A 17,256-nucleotide genomic window follows, 5' to 3' on the forward strand; every position below is an offset into this window, starting at 1 on the left:
ATGTTTTAAAAACGTTAAGAAAAGTCCAGAAAGTTCAGAAATACCGAAACTATAAACACGAAATGACAGGTTAACTCGTAGTTATAATAGTCAATCAGCTGCTCATAGAATTATTATCTTTAAGTGTTGCCAACCTATTTCCAAGCGTACACGGATTACGAGCATAATAAAACCACGCTGTTTTGTGTTGTTTGGTTGGAATCCTGATGTGCGGCAAAGTATAAACCGTACGGCAAAGTATAAACTGTACGGCAAAGTATAAATATGCAGCAATTAGCAGCTTTCTGTACTATAAACAGTACAGGGAAGCCAACTTTGTCGGGTGACTGTAGGAAAAATATCATGTTTTCATATGCAAAACTTATTAACAGATATATAAATTGTTGTCCATAGTGTTGAAATTTCTTTGCAACATGTCAATTTTAGTATAAGGAATTAATTATAGTGTTAAAGAATACTTAACAATTGCATTTATTACATACTAAAATGGAGGTAATCACAAAAAATACAAAAACCCGGAAAAATATTTTACGTAATTTTAGTAAACTAACTATGTAATTATTGTTTCACATCCAGATTAATATTCCAACCGAACTTTGAAATTATGCTTATATTATTGGTGAATAAGAAACAAATAAAAAAATACTTTTCAACTTAAAAGAATTTCTATAAGATTTTCGTGTAAAAAGAGGCTGAGATTTATTTTGTTAAAAACGAATCAAATATCTATAAAAAAAGGTCTCATAAACATTTATTTTCCAAACTAGGACTGTCACGTTGGTTCATATTCATATTCAATTTCTCAATATTGTTGAACAACAATGATTTAGATAGTTTAATACAGTCTAAAAATATTAAAATAAATAGTTTCTAACCACCTTTGCTATTGAAATATTTTCTTAATAATTACAATTAAACTGTGACAAATCTATTACAATTTTTATTAACTAAACTTAATTTTTTTTCTTTGTCACAGCCTGACATAGTTTCTAAATATAGTAAAATGACAAGCTATTTATACATCAAACAATAATTTACCATCCAATCGATGAATTACGATTCTCTTAGCATGAAATCACCTCTTTTAATACCATTTGACAATTGATGCAGTGTCGGATTCATGCCAATAGAAACAAATTGGTAATTTAAATGTAAATTTATTCGCGAAATGTATTACCCGCGTAAATGCATCCGGTCGGCTTTGACGATTGCGTCAATATGGGGTTATTTGGCTTCAACCGGGTTGTTTAGAATCAAATATTTCATCGTGGATATATCGTTCTAATCTAATTAGGTTTGGTCTGATTGATTTAGTCGTGTACATAGTGATGGGGCATTCGAATAATAGAATCGAATACTTATTCAAATACAACCAAGGTTTTCAAAGATTCGAAAACTTCTGGTTGTATTCGAATACTGAAATTCGGCCGTGTTCGAATACTTTGAATTCATTCAAACCAATCTAGTTTGAATACTCAGAATGAATGAATTCGAATTCGGCCGATGTGTTACGAGTTCAAATGCACTGAATACTAGTGTTATGAATAACTTTAGTTTGCTTAATCCACAACAACAAATTATAGGCTAAGTTAACTTACTTGGAATGGAATCTTCACTGTACCCGACTCAGGAATGATCAGTTAATTGTCTCATTAAAATGTGAAATTTGGACACTACCAGCATTTATCAATTATTAGATAAAATAAATCAATTACCCTAGTAATGAATCACAATGTTTCAAAGTTGAAATTAACATCTCACTATATCTGTTATAATGAATACTTTTGTCTAGTTATTTCACAATATTAAATTATTCATTACCTAACTGAATGAATGTGAACTATAATCTATTACATTTGGGTTTCAGTTATTTTGAAATGTAACCAAATTATTCAGTAGAGGAGAACTGAACTACTTTTATTTTCATTAATATGTATCTATATATATAAAAGGCAAAGCCCTCACTGACTCACTCACTCACTCACTCATCACTAATTCTCTTACTTCCCATTTACCTAGGAGGCTGAAATTTGGTACACTGATTCTTTAGGCATTAAATAGGAAAACTAAGCTGTTTTTATTCTGATCGGACTCTCGGACTCCGCCCCAGTTGCTCTGGAGATTCCCATGTTAACCTTATGAGTACTCATATTTGAATGGAATTAATGAATCTTAACAGCTGTTTCAATTAAACAAGTTGGTTCTGTTCTATGATGTTCAATAGCATTAAAGTTACAAGGATTACCAACAGGGTGCAGCACTATATTATTTCTTTTACATTTATGACAACAGCTAATCTGCAACCAAAAGGTGAGCGAGCGTAGCGAACGAACTTCAACCTGGAGGCGAGTTAGCGTAGCGAACGAGCTAATCTGAAGGCAAGTGAGCGCAGCGAACGAGTTCCAACCTAAAAGTGAGTGAGCGTAGCGAACGAACTTCAACCAGGACGTGATTGAGCCATGCGAACGAGCTCACTTATAAAGTTAAACGGGGCAAAGCCCGCGGGTACAGCTAGTTTATTTATACATGAATGGCAACAATGCTTTGATTTACTAAACTAGACTTGGGAAAATTGAAACTGCCATATTGGTTTATTTACATGTTGCTATGGAGAAACAAAATGTTATTTAGATTTTCGGGATTAAGTCTACAAAAGTATTCGATTATCTAGTCACTAGAGCGTCAGCACCATGCCGTCAGGGATCAGGGGTGCCAATTGCAAAAGTATGAGAATACTTCTAAGTATTCGAATTCTCTAAAGTATTCGATTATCCCATCACTCCGTGTACATTATTTGTTGGTTGTTTGCCTCATGATTATCATTCAGTTGTAAAGTCTGAATGCAAAGGAAACGGCAAAATACGCATAGTTTATTTGATACATTTTTATTTGGTTCAACAAATTCATTATTATATATTTTTAAGATTTTTTTGGGTGGACCCAAAAAATTAATTCTTTAGGATTTTTTCGGGGTCTGTGGAAATGTTAATCAAATATAGAAAATTTATTTATTTCATAGTAAGCTTTAAATATTTCATAAAATATACACCCTGTAACAGCAAACCTTAATGAAACTCATGAAACAATTTTTTTTAGATAGAGAATAAATTTAAGTTAAAAGAAAAATTTAGGGCAGATCCAATCATGGAGAAATTCCCTTACTCTGCAGGTTTGCTGCGGCAGGGCAAATTATAATGCTATTCAAAAATATTATAGACCTATAAAAAACCTGTGATGCCCGAATAAATAGTGATGCAATAATGATACTAAATTTACATTGCAGCGTTTTAAATGCAGGCGTCGCTACTACACTACAAACATCTTCAACTACTTTAACTTACATATGTTTAAACTAATAAACAATAACTGCTTTTTAAGTACGGTTTTCTGACCTATGTGGACGGACTTGAGAACAACATCTTAAATTTAAAACACATCTAATTTTTTTTTACCATACATTTATCTTCGAAGAATATTTATGCAGAAATAAATTTAGTCTTGCAAAGCACAAGTCAAGCCGTGGCTAAGCTATACATGCAAATGAGGATGAGGTTATGAATGTAATGTATGCATATCCTGGCTCGCGTTGTGTGGTATGTGTGTGTGTGTGTATATATGTCTGTTTGTGAGGACTTTAGTCGCCTTCAAGGTCAGCCACATTCTTCTGTTCCTCTGTCATCGCAAATTTAAGGAAGATGCTAATGGAACGATTTGCATAGGTGATTGTTGAACCAGCCCTGGTTGTCTGCGGAACATAATTGTAGCCATTTGCGATGAGTTGTGAAGGTTTCACTAGATAGCCATTATTAAGTGAAATTAAGTGTTGACTTGTAACTATGACTGAGACGAATTTACAATTAATGGGCTGTTAAAACTCACTTTTTATACGTTGCCATTAGATATCTGAGGTGTAAATTTTAAACATAGTGTGTGGTTGGCTTAAAGATGTATTGGTGAAAGACGAAATGAGTTTGGTAAATAGAAAATGCTTTACAGTGCGAATAATTTCTACCGAGGAATTGAGGAGATTTAGTTCGTTATATTCCATTAGAGAATTTATCATACATTAAAACAAAGCTTAAAACGTGTTGGGCCATTTTTATTGTCTTAAAGGCAATCCCCTTCACGAAGTTACTGTATTATGTATTATGTATTAATTATTAATTATTATTATTATTAATTATTATTATTATTAATTATTATTATTATTAATTATTATTATTATTAATTATTATTAATTATTATTATTATTAATTATTAATTATATGTATTAATTATTATTATGTATGTATATAATTATGTATTAAGTATTAAGTATTATATAGTATTAAGTGTCCACGGAAGCCTTACGCAATATAACTAATAATGTCGTTTTATGCATAAAACAATGATAATACGTTGTTATTGCACTTACTGTACTTGGGTAGAAAAATCCAAGTTGGTGCCATAGCAGTAAGTGCAGTATGGGAAAAGTGCACTCAAAACCAAGTTCAGTGTAATGTGTCGCCAAATGACTACCTAATAATGTGGGTAATGTTAATGTTGACAGTTCACCTCATACCACGTTTTTTTCACGTATAATCAACATCATCAACCCCATAATAAATAGAGTATGGTGCTGTGAACTTGTAAAGATGTCAGACAGGTGCTTCTTACCATTGGGCTATATGTTTATTGTTCTATCTAACAAAAGATCTAAATAAGATAAGGATTAAATAAGACATGGATTTTGGGTTTCCGTAAAAAAGTTTCAAGGGCTAAAAGAATCAAATAACAAGGGTATCGTTGGATAGTACATCATTGAAGAAGAACTTATTATTAATAGATTTATCTTTAAAGAATAACCTGTAGCATCAATTCATTTTAAAATGCCTGTTAACATTTTAACACTAAACGCCTTTGTATTATAGCTTTTATATCGTAATCCATTGCTCAGACGTTTTTAGAAGAAAACACTTTTAAAACCTTTATGATAAAATTTGTTGCACACAATTAGAGAAACAATGAACCATATTATATTTCTTAAATACCATACACAATGAATACAACTATTTTCAACATATTTTTTTAGGATAACGTAAGCCAAATTGACATATTGATTTTATTTTAAATACTTATTCTTCAACTTCTATACATGAAAAATCATCAGTAAACCGAACCCTTTTGATGCTAATACCACTCTAGACTGTACAACTCGATGGCGTCACAAGCCGTTACCCTCCCACGGTACCATCTGTGACATCCTAGACGACCCTGAGCCCCCGGTCCATGGGTAGACGATGTTGGGCGTGTCGTGGGTCGAGGTGTCGCCTGAACCGATTACGACAAACTCAGATCGAGAAAGGAATTTAATTGGCATGTTTTGATTGTTTATTTATTTATCTATATATATCTATATACTTAAATATGGAACGTTTTTGATAGTTGCAACTTGATTATGTTAGCAAATCACTCTTCATTATGGTGTAGATCTAGAGCATGAAAAAATTAATATATTATTGCATTTTAATATTTACCTTGGAATTAAGTTTTAGCCCCCAAAATGCAAAATGTTGCGCAAGGGTCTCTTAGTATTTAGTTATTATTAAACAATTATATACATAACCCATATACTTTCAGAGTCTTATCATCCTTCTGGTCCTTACCATCATATTAAATGCCAGTTAATTTCAACTAAATAATTAACATATGTTGATTTTATTATTGTTAATGTTTGTTTTTGTAAACAGTTCAGTTTTACATTGTTTTTAATAAAACTTTGAATTCAATACAATTATTGATTTTTATAATTTACTTCATTGGTGACCCCGACATGATCCAGAGAAGTCAAGCAGGCCAGACTCTAGTCGCTTCTTGAATTTAGCCACACAAGCATCACAATTTGATTGTATAGCTATGGCGTGGTATGCAAAGATAAAATGGAGGAATGTAACTGGGATAGTGTCATAATATTTTTCCTTCCTTCTGTTCCTTGTTTAATTTTTTCAAAACTATCGTATTGTAAAACATATAATTTAATCTTTGTTTACATTTAGTCAAAACATAAAATGTTAGGATACTTGTTGTAGTACAGTTTTAGTTGATTAAAACCTTATTAATCTGAGGTGTTTATCATTACAGCTAGTAAAACAGCTATCACACCCACCATGGCTGACAAATTTACGCCCAGATAAAATGACATATTGAACATTTTATATTAATTGTTTAAAAAAAAGTAAATAAAAGAGTTCTTGTTCTCGTGCAATCTTACCTCTTATCATAAAAAACGCTTAACTATGCAAAAAAAGAAGCAGAACTACGCAGCTAAAACGTAACAACTGTGTCAATAGTCCTATTGACTCGATTGTTATCGATATGAATTAGCCTGGTCAATGAATTATGAATTGATCAATAATCAATAATAGTATCAATTATTGAGATCGGGACGCCACTATGTGCGTATTTTAACCCAAATATGAGTGAAGGATGAGTGGAGAGGTTAGCGACTAAGGTCGACATGTTCCTTCGACACAGCTAATTAATAGCACATACAGCTAATGGCAAATAAGGAACCTACAGTTTATAGTAGAATCCTAACCACATTTTTACTTGTAATTAATGAATTGGTCTAACCATGAGGATAGAACTGAATAACTAGATCAATGAAACTAGCCCTACGTCTGCGTAGCCGAGTTTATATTATAGACATCTCTATTAACAAAACTGATATTTTCGTGATTTTTTTAATTGAAACACCAAAAGAGATATATAGCTCTACAATAACATACAAATACAACCGAGAACTTAAGCAGTTAACATCGAACCTTAAATCCACCTAGGTTTTATCCCTGTTCAAACCATCCAAATGGCACTTCAAACTTTGTAAGGTCTTTCTCACTAGTGACTTATAGTTTGCTGCAGTATGTTATCTGTTGAAACATAATTGGTTGAACTATTAAGTTTTTCAGTTTGCTTTTAAAAGTTATTTTAACGATACCTTATTATGTTAAAAATTAAGTTGGTTTCGTTATCAAATATTAGCTTAACTGACTAGGGTGAGATTTTGCTTGTGGTAGGACATTGTCTGTCCATCATGTATCTTAGTCATAGTACTCGCCTTAAAATGTGGAGTTTTCGGGTTTAACTACAAGCAGAAACATTTCATAACCCATATAATTCGTCATTGGGATAAGAATTGATAAAATTTCTTCAAAAAATTATCTTCGAGAGGAACAAGACAGGGTTTGGACTGTTCCTAAAAGTATTGTTGTAATAAATGCCAGATGCTCATGAGAAATCACAAGTATTAGTTTGCAATCTGTCCTTGGCAAACGGGGGCAATTTGTTTCGTGAACGTTCATTTATTGTATGTGTGACTTTCATGAGTTCAATTACTATAATTTGAACAAACGAAAGATATTTAGAAGCCTTTAACACGAGCGAATCGGTTCAGTAGATGATTCATTCAGAACGAATCGTCGCTCATCACTAACCCTGTGGGCTGTGACAGGACAAAGGAGGCTACGCGGCCCGTGAAGAATCTGCAAAACAAAAGTTGCACATCCATTACCCGAGACAAAGAAATCCGTGGGTCGGCTTTAAATCTTAAGGGCATAACATATGGATAATTGACATTTCTTGTGAGTCAACAACAATTTTTCTGTGTTTCTGTGGTGGTATAACAGTTTTCCATTGAAAAAAAAAAAAAACTTACTAAATAGTCAGCGGTTCTTTGGAGCTATTGATTTCCAGTGAAAATAGTTATTAGCTTTGCTAGTGAAGAGGATTAATTCTCCTCTTAGCCACTATAACTTTGTTCATAAGTACTAATGTTAAAAGTGAGCTAAAAAAATATGCGTTTATGTGGTTTATATTTTGTAATTTCTTGTTTTTTTTTTTCAAACTGTTTTAACCAAGTTAAACCGTTAACTTATGAGTAATTGCTGATTCTAAGGTGCTTTAGAAAAGCTTTAAGAGAAGGCTGTCAAATGTCTTAAACTAAACCAAAATAAAAACACGAAAACAACATGATTTGTAAGTGTCATCAAACTTACTTAAAAATTGGCTTTAGATTTTATATTAAGCTGGGTTTTCCTAGACGCGGAGTCGGCCAGCGGAGAGCGGACAACGGAGAGCGGACTCAGCTTGTCTTAGGTAATTTAATGTTACTGTTTTCCTAGCAGCGGAGCGGAATGCCATGTTAATTTCAATTCCGCTCTCCGTTGTCCGCTCTCCGCTGGCCGACTCCGCGTCTAGGAAAACCCAGCTTTAGGATTATAAGACGTTTTGGATTTAGTGTATTTCGTCTGTAAATAGTTTCTAACTTATATTAGGCTCTTCTACATTAACACTGATACTTATAGGAGTTTTTCACTTTTAAGACATAGTTTATGTTCCTTATAACACTCCAAATTAATGGGATTTTGGTTGCTAATTGACGAATTACAGGGCGATTCCATTAACTCGAAAGCCTTCGATTAATCAGATTCATTACGATTTCTAGAAGCAATCAATAACAATCGGCAAGCTTCTGAGACAAAGTCAAGTGGTGAAAAATGGCAAACAAACGATTAACTATCCAGTCAAAAAGCCATTACCAATACTAGTTTGAGCTTTTGAGATGTCAAAATAAACAAGCATCCACGGGGGGGGGGGAGGAGGGGATGACAAATCGACGTAGGTGGTGACTAGGATATCAATCATGCCTCCTCAACACCACTGCATCAGGGGATGGAGGCAAGTAATTAAATATCTTCGACCTCCCAGTTTGAAATAATAATGCTAATTAAATTAATGTTTTGTGTTGATAATAAAAAATTCAATCCTACTTTGAACTAGACAAAAAGCGATTGATATTTATTTTTTAAACTAATCAGGCCAATAAAAATGATAGTTATTCCTAGATATTTTTATGGTTGTCACTTTTAAATGGATTTAAGCATGCACATTCAACAGTAGGGTCGGTTCGTGAATAGAGTTTTTAATTGGTGGAAAATTATAATATGATTTTGGACTATGTTTGTACTCTCAAAAAGTGATCTCAAAAGTTTTGAATTTAGAAACGCACGACTGCACAAATATAAACATATCACTTAATTACTATTTTAATTAGGGAATTCGGTTTAAGTGCATTTTAGCTAGATGCCTTGTGAAACTGTTTTGGCAACTAAGATCACGTTTATCAAGCAAAATGATGAAGGAAAGCTTGGTCCTGTTTCGAACAATCAAAAAGCTAACTTTTTTATACTCAGAGTGCACTAAATATCTGCCAAATAAATTGGTAACCAAGAAACCTTTTGATACTAATTTAAACTAGTTATTTATGTCAACTAACAAACTCATAACTGCTAAAAATAAACTGAAATTTACTTTGTGCTAAACCTTTTCAAAAACTATCTTTTGATCTCTTACAATAAAGGATTTTACAATAGAATACCACAGGAATAATATCCATAACCTAATGCAACAATAATGTCGAGAACCTAACTGAAAGCTAATAACAACTAGTGTAATGTCAGTTGATGGCCCCGTATAGTTTACACTGTGGATTGATGCATAACCAAGTTTCCCGCCAAAACACAATTACGCGGGAACACCGCACAATCAGATTACCAATTACCAACCTAACAGACATCATTGTCCCACAAGTGCGAAGTCTGAAATAATAGTGTATATCAAGCTGTTGATTTTAGAAAGTAATTTTGACAGTTTATTTCGAATGTTGTTGTTAATGTGTTGAAATTATAAGTTGGCTACTGTATCAAAATTTGTTTTAACGGCTCTTAACATGTTAAGTTGTTGTTTATAGTAAGGGGCGGGTTTCCGATTCAGGTATTAGCGCTAGTCCTAGACTAAAGCTCATTTTAGTACTGGACTAAGAAAAATATCTTTCTGATCCGAGTACTCATAAGTCAGCGACTAATCTTAGTCAAGAACTAGTTTTTAAGTCTGAACTAAAGATATTATGCTTTAGTCCACGGATTAAATCATGCTAGATTTTAATCCTGCATAGGGGTAGGATTAATTTTAGTCGTCCACTTTTAACCTAAGCCATTTTTGTGTGTTAAAGTTTAAGGTTTGAGCTGATTATGGATTACATTGATTATCATGATTTTTACCGTTTTCGTGGGCCGCGAATTCGTCGTGAACGGGAAAACAATCCATTTGATGACTTAAGTGAGGATAATTTCAAGGATAAGTTAGGTATAGATTTTTCAAAAAGCTCTGTAAGAGAACTAGTTGAATTGATAAGGCCTAGTTTGGAAGGCACTTTCACAAGGAGAACTAGCCATTCCAAGCGCTTTTTTACAAGTGGAACACTTTTGCGGGAAGCCGGCGATCTAACTAATATTTCAGAATCATCGGCATGCCGGTATGTGCCTAAAGTGGCATTGGCAATATGCCGTGAACTGAGGAAAGACTACATCAAGAGCTTTTACCCCCACCCAAAACTCTAATTCCCACTGGTCCCAAGAGTTATTTGGTAGAAGTTATTGCTGATATATATGAAATTGTAGGGGTCAAAGAAAACCTCGACAACAAAAAAGTCATTTGAGAAAGTTAGTTTTGGTGACTAGGAACAGTTTAAACACGTCTTATAGAACATTTTAGGTGATTAGGAGAACAAGGATGGGTGCTGATGAAAAGCAAAACTTGGTTTAGAGTCGTATCTAAGTAAGTTAGACAGTGTGTAAATAAAGAGACTTCCGTAACTTATCTGTTGTCAAGGACAACCGAATGAAATAATTGATTATTCGATATTTCGATTATTTCATTAGCCTGGTCGACAAGTTTTTTTTAAGGCTAGGGTAGGCCAGTAAGTTAGTACCGGTAACTTTTGACTCCCTGTTGAAATTACCTGACTCAGAAACCCGCCCTAAATTTGTGTTCAATGATTTAACAAAATAGCTATGGAGAAAAGCGAATTGGAAAAATATTGATAGGATTCAAGTTGAAAGAACTCAGTATTATGTATTCAAGTATTATTAAGTTAGTATTATTTATTGACTAAGACAATATATTTGGTTACCGAAAGTCTTGGTGCGCAAATCTTAATACTTCGTAAACACTGGATGTGACTACGAAATTCCATCAGGGTTAAAGGAATTGTGACGTAATTTAAATTTTTCTGTCAAGTCTTTTTTGCTATGAGCAAACAAACAAAAAGATAAACATAATAGAAAAAGGAAGATATTTATATGTTATGATAGTTTTGTATTTTATAAAATAGTAATGCATTTCTGCAAATATAAAATAACTCTATTGTTGAAATGTAGAAGCGAAAAATAACCAAAATCGTTACAAATACATAAAAAATCACGTAGTTTTACAAACGCATAATCAGCTTTTAATAAAAATACATCTTCTGTCCTACTTCCCTAATATATTGAGCATACAGTGACAGCAGGCCAACCGGTTTGATCCAATTATTTCAAATAATTGAGTGAAACGAAAGTGCGGTCTGGTTTCGGCATTGGCGAAACGTTTGGCCCAGAATGGGCAAGGTCTTGTTTGATATAATGGCTCCTAAGTTAGTGGCAGGCTTCAATTTACCATAAATTTAGTTTAAATCACGTTTATCGTGTTTAGCTTCAGTTTAGGACACTTAAGATGGTATCAAGGTCTGAATACATAATGAAATGAGAAATATTTTACTTTTTCCAACTGCAGTAAATTTCTAAAGCATTGTGACTCTCGATAAATATTTGCTGTTTAAGAGTATTTCTATAAAAAAGAGCTTTGCTATTTTTGTAAATTATAGAAGTACTCCTATGCTATACTAAGTGTTTTAAGAAGTACTGCTGACTTGTTAAAACCACCTAACTTACTTATGTTACCCTTTCAGCAAAGATATGTTTTACGCTTCCATGACGATAAAGACTAAATGAATTAGCAAGGTAAAAATGGTAATTCCTGTAACATGCAGCAAAATAAATCTCTACTTACTGTTTGCCAACGACAGGATGTGTTGGTTCAACCTTAACCGACAGTTTCTATACCGTTTTCGGTTGACTTCTCCGTCAACCTCGGTATTAGTGGTATGGTGCAAATACTGTAGTTCCCGATTTTCTCGACAGAATGTTGGCGATTTTTGTCAAATTATGCTTGACTTCTCCTACTTCCCTTGAGTGAAAAAATATATTGTCAAATTTAACTTAACGCAAACGATCAAGGGTTCGCTCCACTTTTCGCCGCGCTCGGCTATGGAACAGATTCTGTCTGCTTAGTTTTGTACTGCATTTTTTGTGTCATGTATTCCATTAGATTGGCATGCACTATTGCTTAAAAAATGTTGTATCCTATTTGAAACATTGTTAACGAATATTGGCGTATTTTAGAGATTGTAAAGGTCTGTAATTAATTGATCTCCACAACGCTGTCCAATGGCGCTCCCCTCGCGCTAATAGGGATATCCGAGCTGAGGTAGAGCGTAATGCAATAGAGCGCACTGTTTAATAGACAAAAGTATCTTTATTACTGAACTCAATCTGTGTACAACTTCAAATGTAAACAATAACAATAATAAAATAATATGACATATGATTATACACAGATAAAGGAATACTTTTAACCAAACATGCCCCTTTTCACAAATCTAATTTTTTTTTGGAGCTTTGACTATCCTGGTTCTGGTACGTTCAATGAAGGGTCGAATATACCACGAATTACGACGCAACTTTCTCTCATTTACTTCAACAATGTATGATCTGTTTCCCAGTACATCAACTATTATACCTTCTTCCCACTGAAGGTTGGAAACATTCCTGATTAATACTTTTTGTCCCTTTATGAAAACACTGGCTTTATTTAGTGCTGTTTTATTACACTGCATACCCTGGCCAAGTTTGCTTGTCACTTCTTTATCATCAATAATCCGTGGTTTAAGTTTTGATGGTATTACAGGTAACTTAGTGTTCAGAACTCTACTTTGAAGTAGTTGCGAAGGAGAATACCTCAGATTCGCAACTGGAGATGACCGATAATTTAGAAGATATAAACTGAAGTCTGTTTTCTCATGCTTTGACTTTTGCAACATTGACTTAACTATACCTACTGCTTTTTCCGCGAGTCCATTACTGCGAGGATAATTGTTTGGTTAAAAGTATTCCTTTATCTGTGTATAATCATATGTCATATTATTTTATTATTGCTAATGTTTATGTTTTTCTGTGTAGTTTTTGTGTTGTTGTTACAATTTAATTTTAAAACAATATTGTGTACTTTGTGCTAGAATGAGCTGTCAGAGGATTTAATTAAGGCCCCTGCACCGAAAAAAAACATCAAGGCAAATAAAATCTGAAGCGTTAGTTAAAAGTTTTACGGCAAAACAAAACTCGTTGGCATGACGTCTTGCCCGATGTTTTGTCGTTATGAACTAAAGGGCGATAGCATGTTTTAAGATTCGCAACTGGAGATGACCGATAATTTAGAACATATAAACTGAAGTCTGTTTTCTCATGCTTTGACTTTTGCAACATTGACTTAACCTACTGCTTTTTCCGCGAGTCCATTACTGCGAGGATAATGGGGACTAGTAAACTTTACTTCAAACTTCCACAATTTACTGAAGTCAATGAATTCTTGAGAGTTAAATGGGACATTGTCACTTACAAAAATACTTGGTATTCCAAAACGAGCAAAAATTGGCTTCAATGCAGTAATGACAGTAGTTGCTTTTTATCTCGAATACGCTCAACTTCAATCCATCTTGAGTAATAATCTATTAACACTAAATAACTTTGATCGTCGAAATCTAATAGTTGATGTGCTAGGAAACAGATCATACATTGTTGAAGTAAATGGGAGAAAGTTGCGTCGTAATTCGTGGTATATTCGACCCTTCATTGAACGTACCAGAACAAGGATAGTCAAAGCTCCAAAAAAATTAGATTTGTGAAAAGGGGCACGTTTGGTTAAAAGTATTCCTTGATCTGCTTATAATCATATGTTATATTATGTCATCATTGTTATTGTTTACATTTGAATGTTTTACAAGTTGTACACAGATTCAGTTCAGTAATAAAGATACTTTTGTTAAATATAGAAATTAATAATTTCTATTTCTATTAAACATATCCGAGCTGAGGTAGAGCGTAATGCAATAGAGCGCACAATATCAGTACGAGTCACAATATAAATGTTTTCATCATAAATGCTTAGCCAATAGATACTTTTTGTGTTCTATGGTTATACCTCAACAAATGTAGAAACAAGTTGGGAGATTATCCAAAACTTATAAAATTAGTAATTCTATTAAAATTTCCTAAGCTGAATGATCACAAATGTTAATAATTGCTAAGACTTTTTTTAAAATTACAGTTAAGGCTGCTAGGTGGTTATGCTGATCCTAAGTATGTCATTCGTGCCAATCATTGCGCAGACCTTTTCTGGTAGTATATAGCCTCATAGTCGGCTAAAAAGTGTCTTAGTATCCTGACCACTTTTGCAAAGGCCCCACCATCTATAATTTTCGATCACTGAAATGGATATTGTTCTATATTATAACGTCCATTATTTCCTTTGTTGATAAGCCTAAAAGAGCTATTTCTTATTGTGCATGTAAAAACATATTAATGTGATTTATGAGACTTCGACACCCATTTTTTCACTCAACCCATTCCTAATTATAAGATAACAATTTCAACCAAAAAACTCTTTGCACTAAGCAATTACTCTTAGGTTAAGTTAAGTTATTTTACTCTAAAGAATTGACCGACACATTATGTTGTCCTTTACAACTATAAAATTCTTTCAACACTATGTTTTGCACCAAAGACTGGCCTATTAGGTTGCCTTTGACACTAAAGACCTAATTATCATACTAACGTGTTGCCATACACACCGAAGCTTTATGAATTTCCTCTTTGAACAAAAACTTTACCTCTAAGGTTTCCTTTTGAACTAAACATTTAACTGTTGGGTTTCTTTTTATCAAAGACTTATCTAAATGTTACTTATTTGTACCAATGATTGTTCTGTTAGGTTATTTTTTACATAAAGGTTATTTTGACATCAAATCTATCTTAGGTTACTTTTTACACAATAGACTTACCTGTAAGGTCACTTTTTACACAATAGACTTACCTGTTAGGTTACTTTTTACACAATAGACTTACCTGTTAGGTTACTTTTTACACAATAGACTTACCTGTTAGGTTACTTTTTACACAATAGACTAACCTGTAAGGTTACTTTTTACACAATAGACTTACCTGATAGGTTACTTTTTACACAATAGACTTACCTGTAAGGTCACTTTTTACACAATAGACTTACCTGATAGGTTACTTTTTACACAATAGACTTACCTGTAAGATTACTTTTTACACAATAGACTTACCTGTTAGGTTACTTTTTACACAATAGACTTACCTGTTAGGTTACTTTTTACACAATAGACTTACCTGTTAGGTTACTTATTTTATCAAATACTTACTTGATGTTACTTATTACATCAGAGACTTATCATAGGATACTTCTTTCATCAGGTAGGTTAATTTTTACATCGCGTATTTATCGGTTAGGTTATTTTTTACATCAAAGACTTACCTATGAGTTGGGATTTTTTGAGAGGATAGCAGATTTCCCTGAATGGGAAATATTCCAAACTGTCAAAAGAAGCACTATGTTTGTTTAAAATTTTGAGTTCCTTGTGCCAGTTTGGACTCTTTCCCATTCAGGTAAGCCTGCTAACCTCTCAAAAATCCTAAAACCTAGGGCCTTGTGCTCTATGCTACAACCTTTACCTGTGTGTTCGATAAACTGTTTATAATAACCGTTTAACTGTTAGGTTGCTTTTAACGTCCAAGATTGATGTGTTAGGTTACGTTTTAAACTAAAGACTTATTTTTTAGGTTAACCTTTTCACCAAATACTTACCTATTACATTTCTTTTTCACCAAAGACGTACCTTTCCGATTGATCTTCACACTAAACACTTATTTGTTACATACTACCTAAAACTTATGCTCATTACCTCTTACTAACCTCATTCTTCTTGTTTCAGACATGGCAAGAACGGGAAGCAGGCAAGATAGTCGTCTACACCACCACCATGGGCATCGTCCGCAGCACCTACCAGAGGTGTCTGAAGGTGCGGCAGATCCTCAGGACTCATCTGGTTAAGTACGACGAGAAAGATGTCTTCATGAGCCGAGAGACGCAGGCTGAGATCAAGGAGAGGATGAACTGTGAGGAGATTCTCGTGCCTCAAGTGTTCATCGAGGGACAATACATCGGGGTAAGGATCACCACAATGCATTGTAGAATAGTCTTTAATTAAATAGCCTCTGGATCAACGTATTTGAGCTTAGATGATTTAAATTACCTTACTCCATCAAGTGATCCTGTGTTAGTATAGTTTTCTGTTTTAGTACAGTTTAAGGACTAATATAGTATGGTTTCGGGATACTAAATTACATCTTCAAATTTGTGGAGACTAAACAGGCCTATAACAATTATGAAACTCGCCAGTGTGAGCTGGTACACTTGCTTTGACGCGCACTTAAATATCGTGTCAAGTATTTATGAACTACAGTAGGTTATGCTACTTAAAACAGGATCATTTGACTGAGTAAGAAAGTAAAAACAGTTTTAGCTGGTATTTGAATTGATACGGATCTTCATCAAATCCTTGCTATAAAATTTAACAATTTTCGTATTTGTATTAGTCAGCCTTTATATTCTAACGCAAACATTCCTTCTATATGGATCCCTTAATTATCCTTAAACACAGTTAAATAAGCCAGCACATTAAAAAACGGCCAGAAATTAATTTGATAGTTAAACACTAGATCCGCAGACCTTGATCATTGGGCTAGAGCCTGAGTATAGAAGCTGTGGTTAGTTAGAAAGCAACGAAATACATTTCACATCATTTTGCACTCAACCTGCATTCGTGTTAAAATTAAAACACTCACACTAAGTTGAGTAACAGTAACTACTTGTGATTTAAGCATGATCAATCACTTTCAATAATTTGTTCTCCAAGTAATTTCTTTAAAGTAATTACTGTCGTCGCAGAAACTATTTTACTTAAATGATCTTTTTCCTTACGATATTTCGCTCCGATAAATCCAATATTAACCATCAAAGTAAAGTATCAGATTTCACAATTAGTGTAATAAAGAGGTCAAAGATGCAATTAAAAGTAAGTTGAGGCATTATGAGCCTAGATTAAGTCATTAGTGCACAGGTTTAGTCTTGAGTAAGGGTGTCAAAAGGTCAAAGTGAAGGTAACATTTAATTTAGTTCAAGTAAAAAAATAATAAACGATTC

General features: G+C 33.5%; 1 protein-coding gene across 1 annotated transcript in view; it reads left to right on the plus strand.

Moving 5' to 3' along the window:
- The window catches only part of LOC128985867 (glutaredoxin domain-containing cysteine-rich protein CG31559-like), a 195,672-nt gene that overhangs the window by 167,576 nt on the left and 10,840 nt on the right, over nt 1-17,256 (plus strand). Inside the window, 1 exon segment of the mRNA XM_054405818.1 lies at nt 15,986-16,219. Within this exon segment, the coding sequence (XP_054261793.1) occupies nt 15,986-16,219 (234 nt within the window).

Source organism: Macrosteles quadrilineatus, unplaced genomic scaffold (assembly GCF_028750875.1).
Source record: "Macrosteles quadrilineatus isolate MER2022 unplaced genomic scaffold, UCM_ALF_1.0 Scaffold_2__2_contigs__length_208266976, whole genome shotgun sequence".
Lineage (NCBI taxonomy): Eukaryota > Metazoa > Arthropoda > Insecta > Hemiptera > Cicadellidae > Macrosteles > Macrosteles quadrilineatus.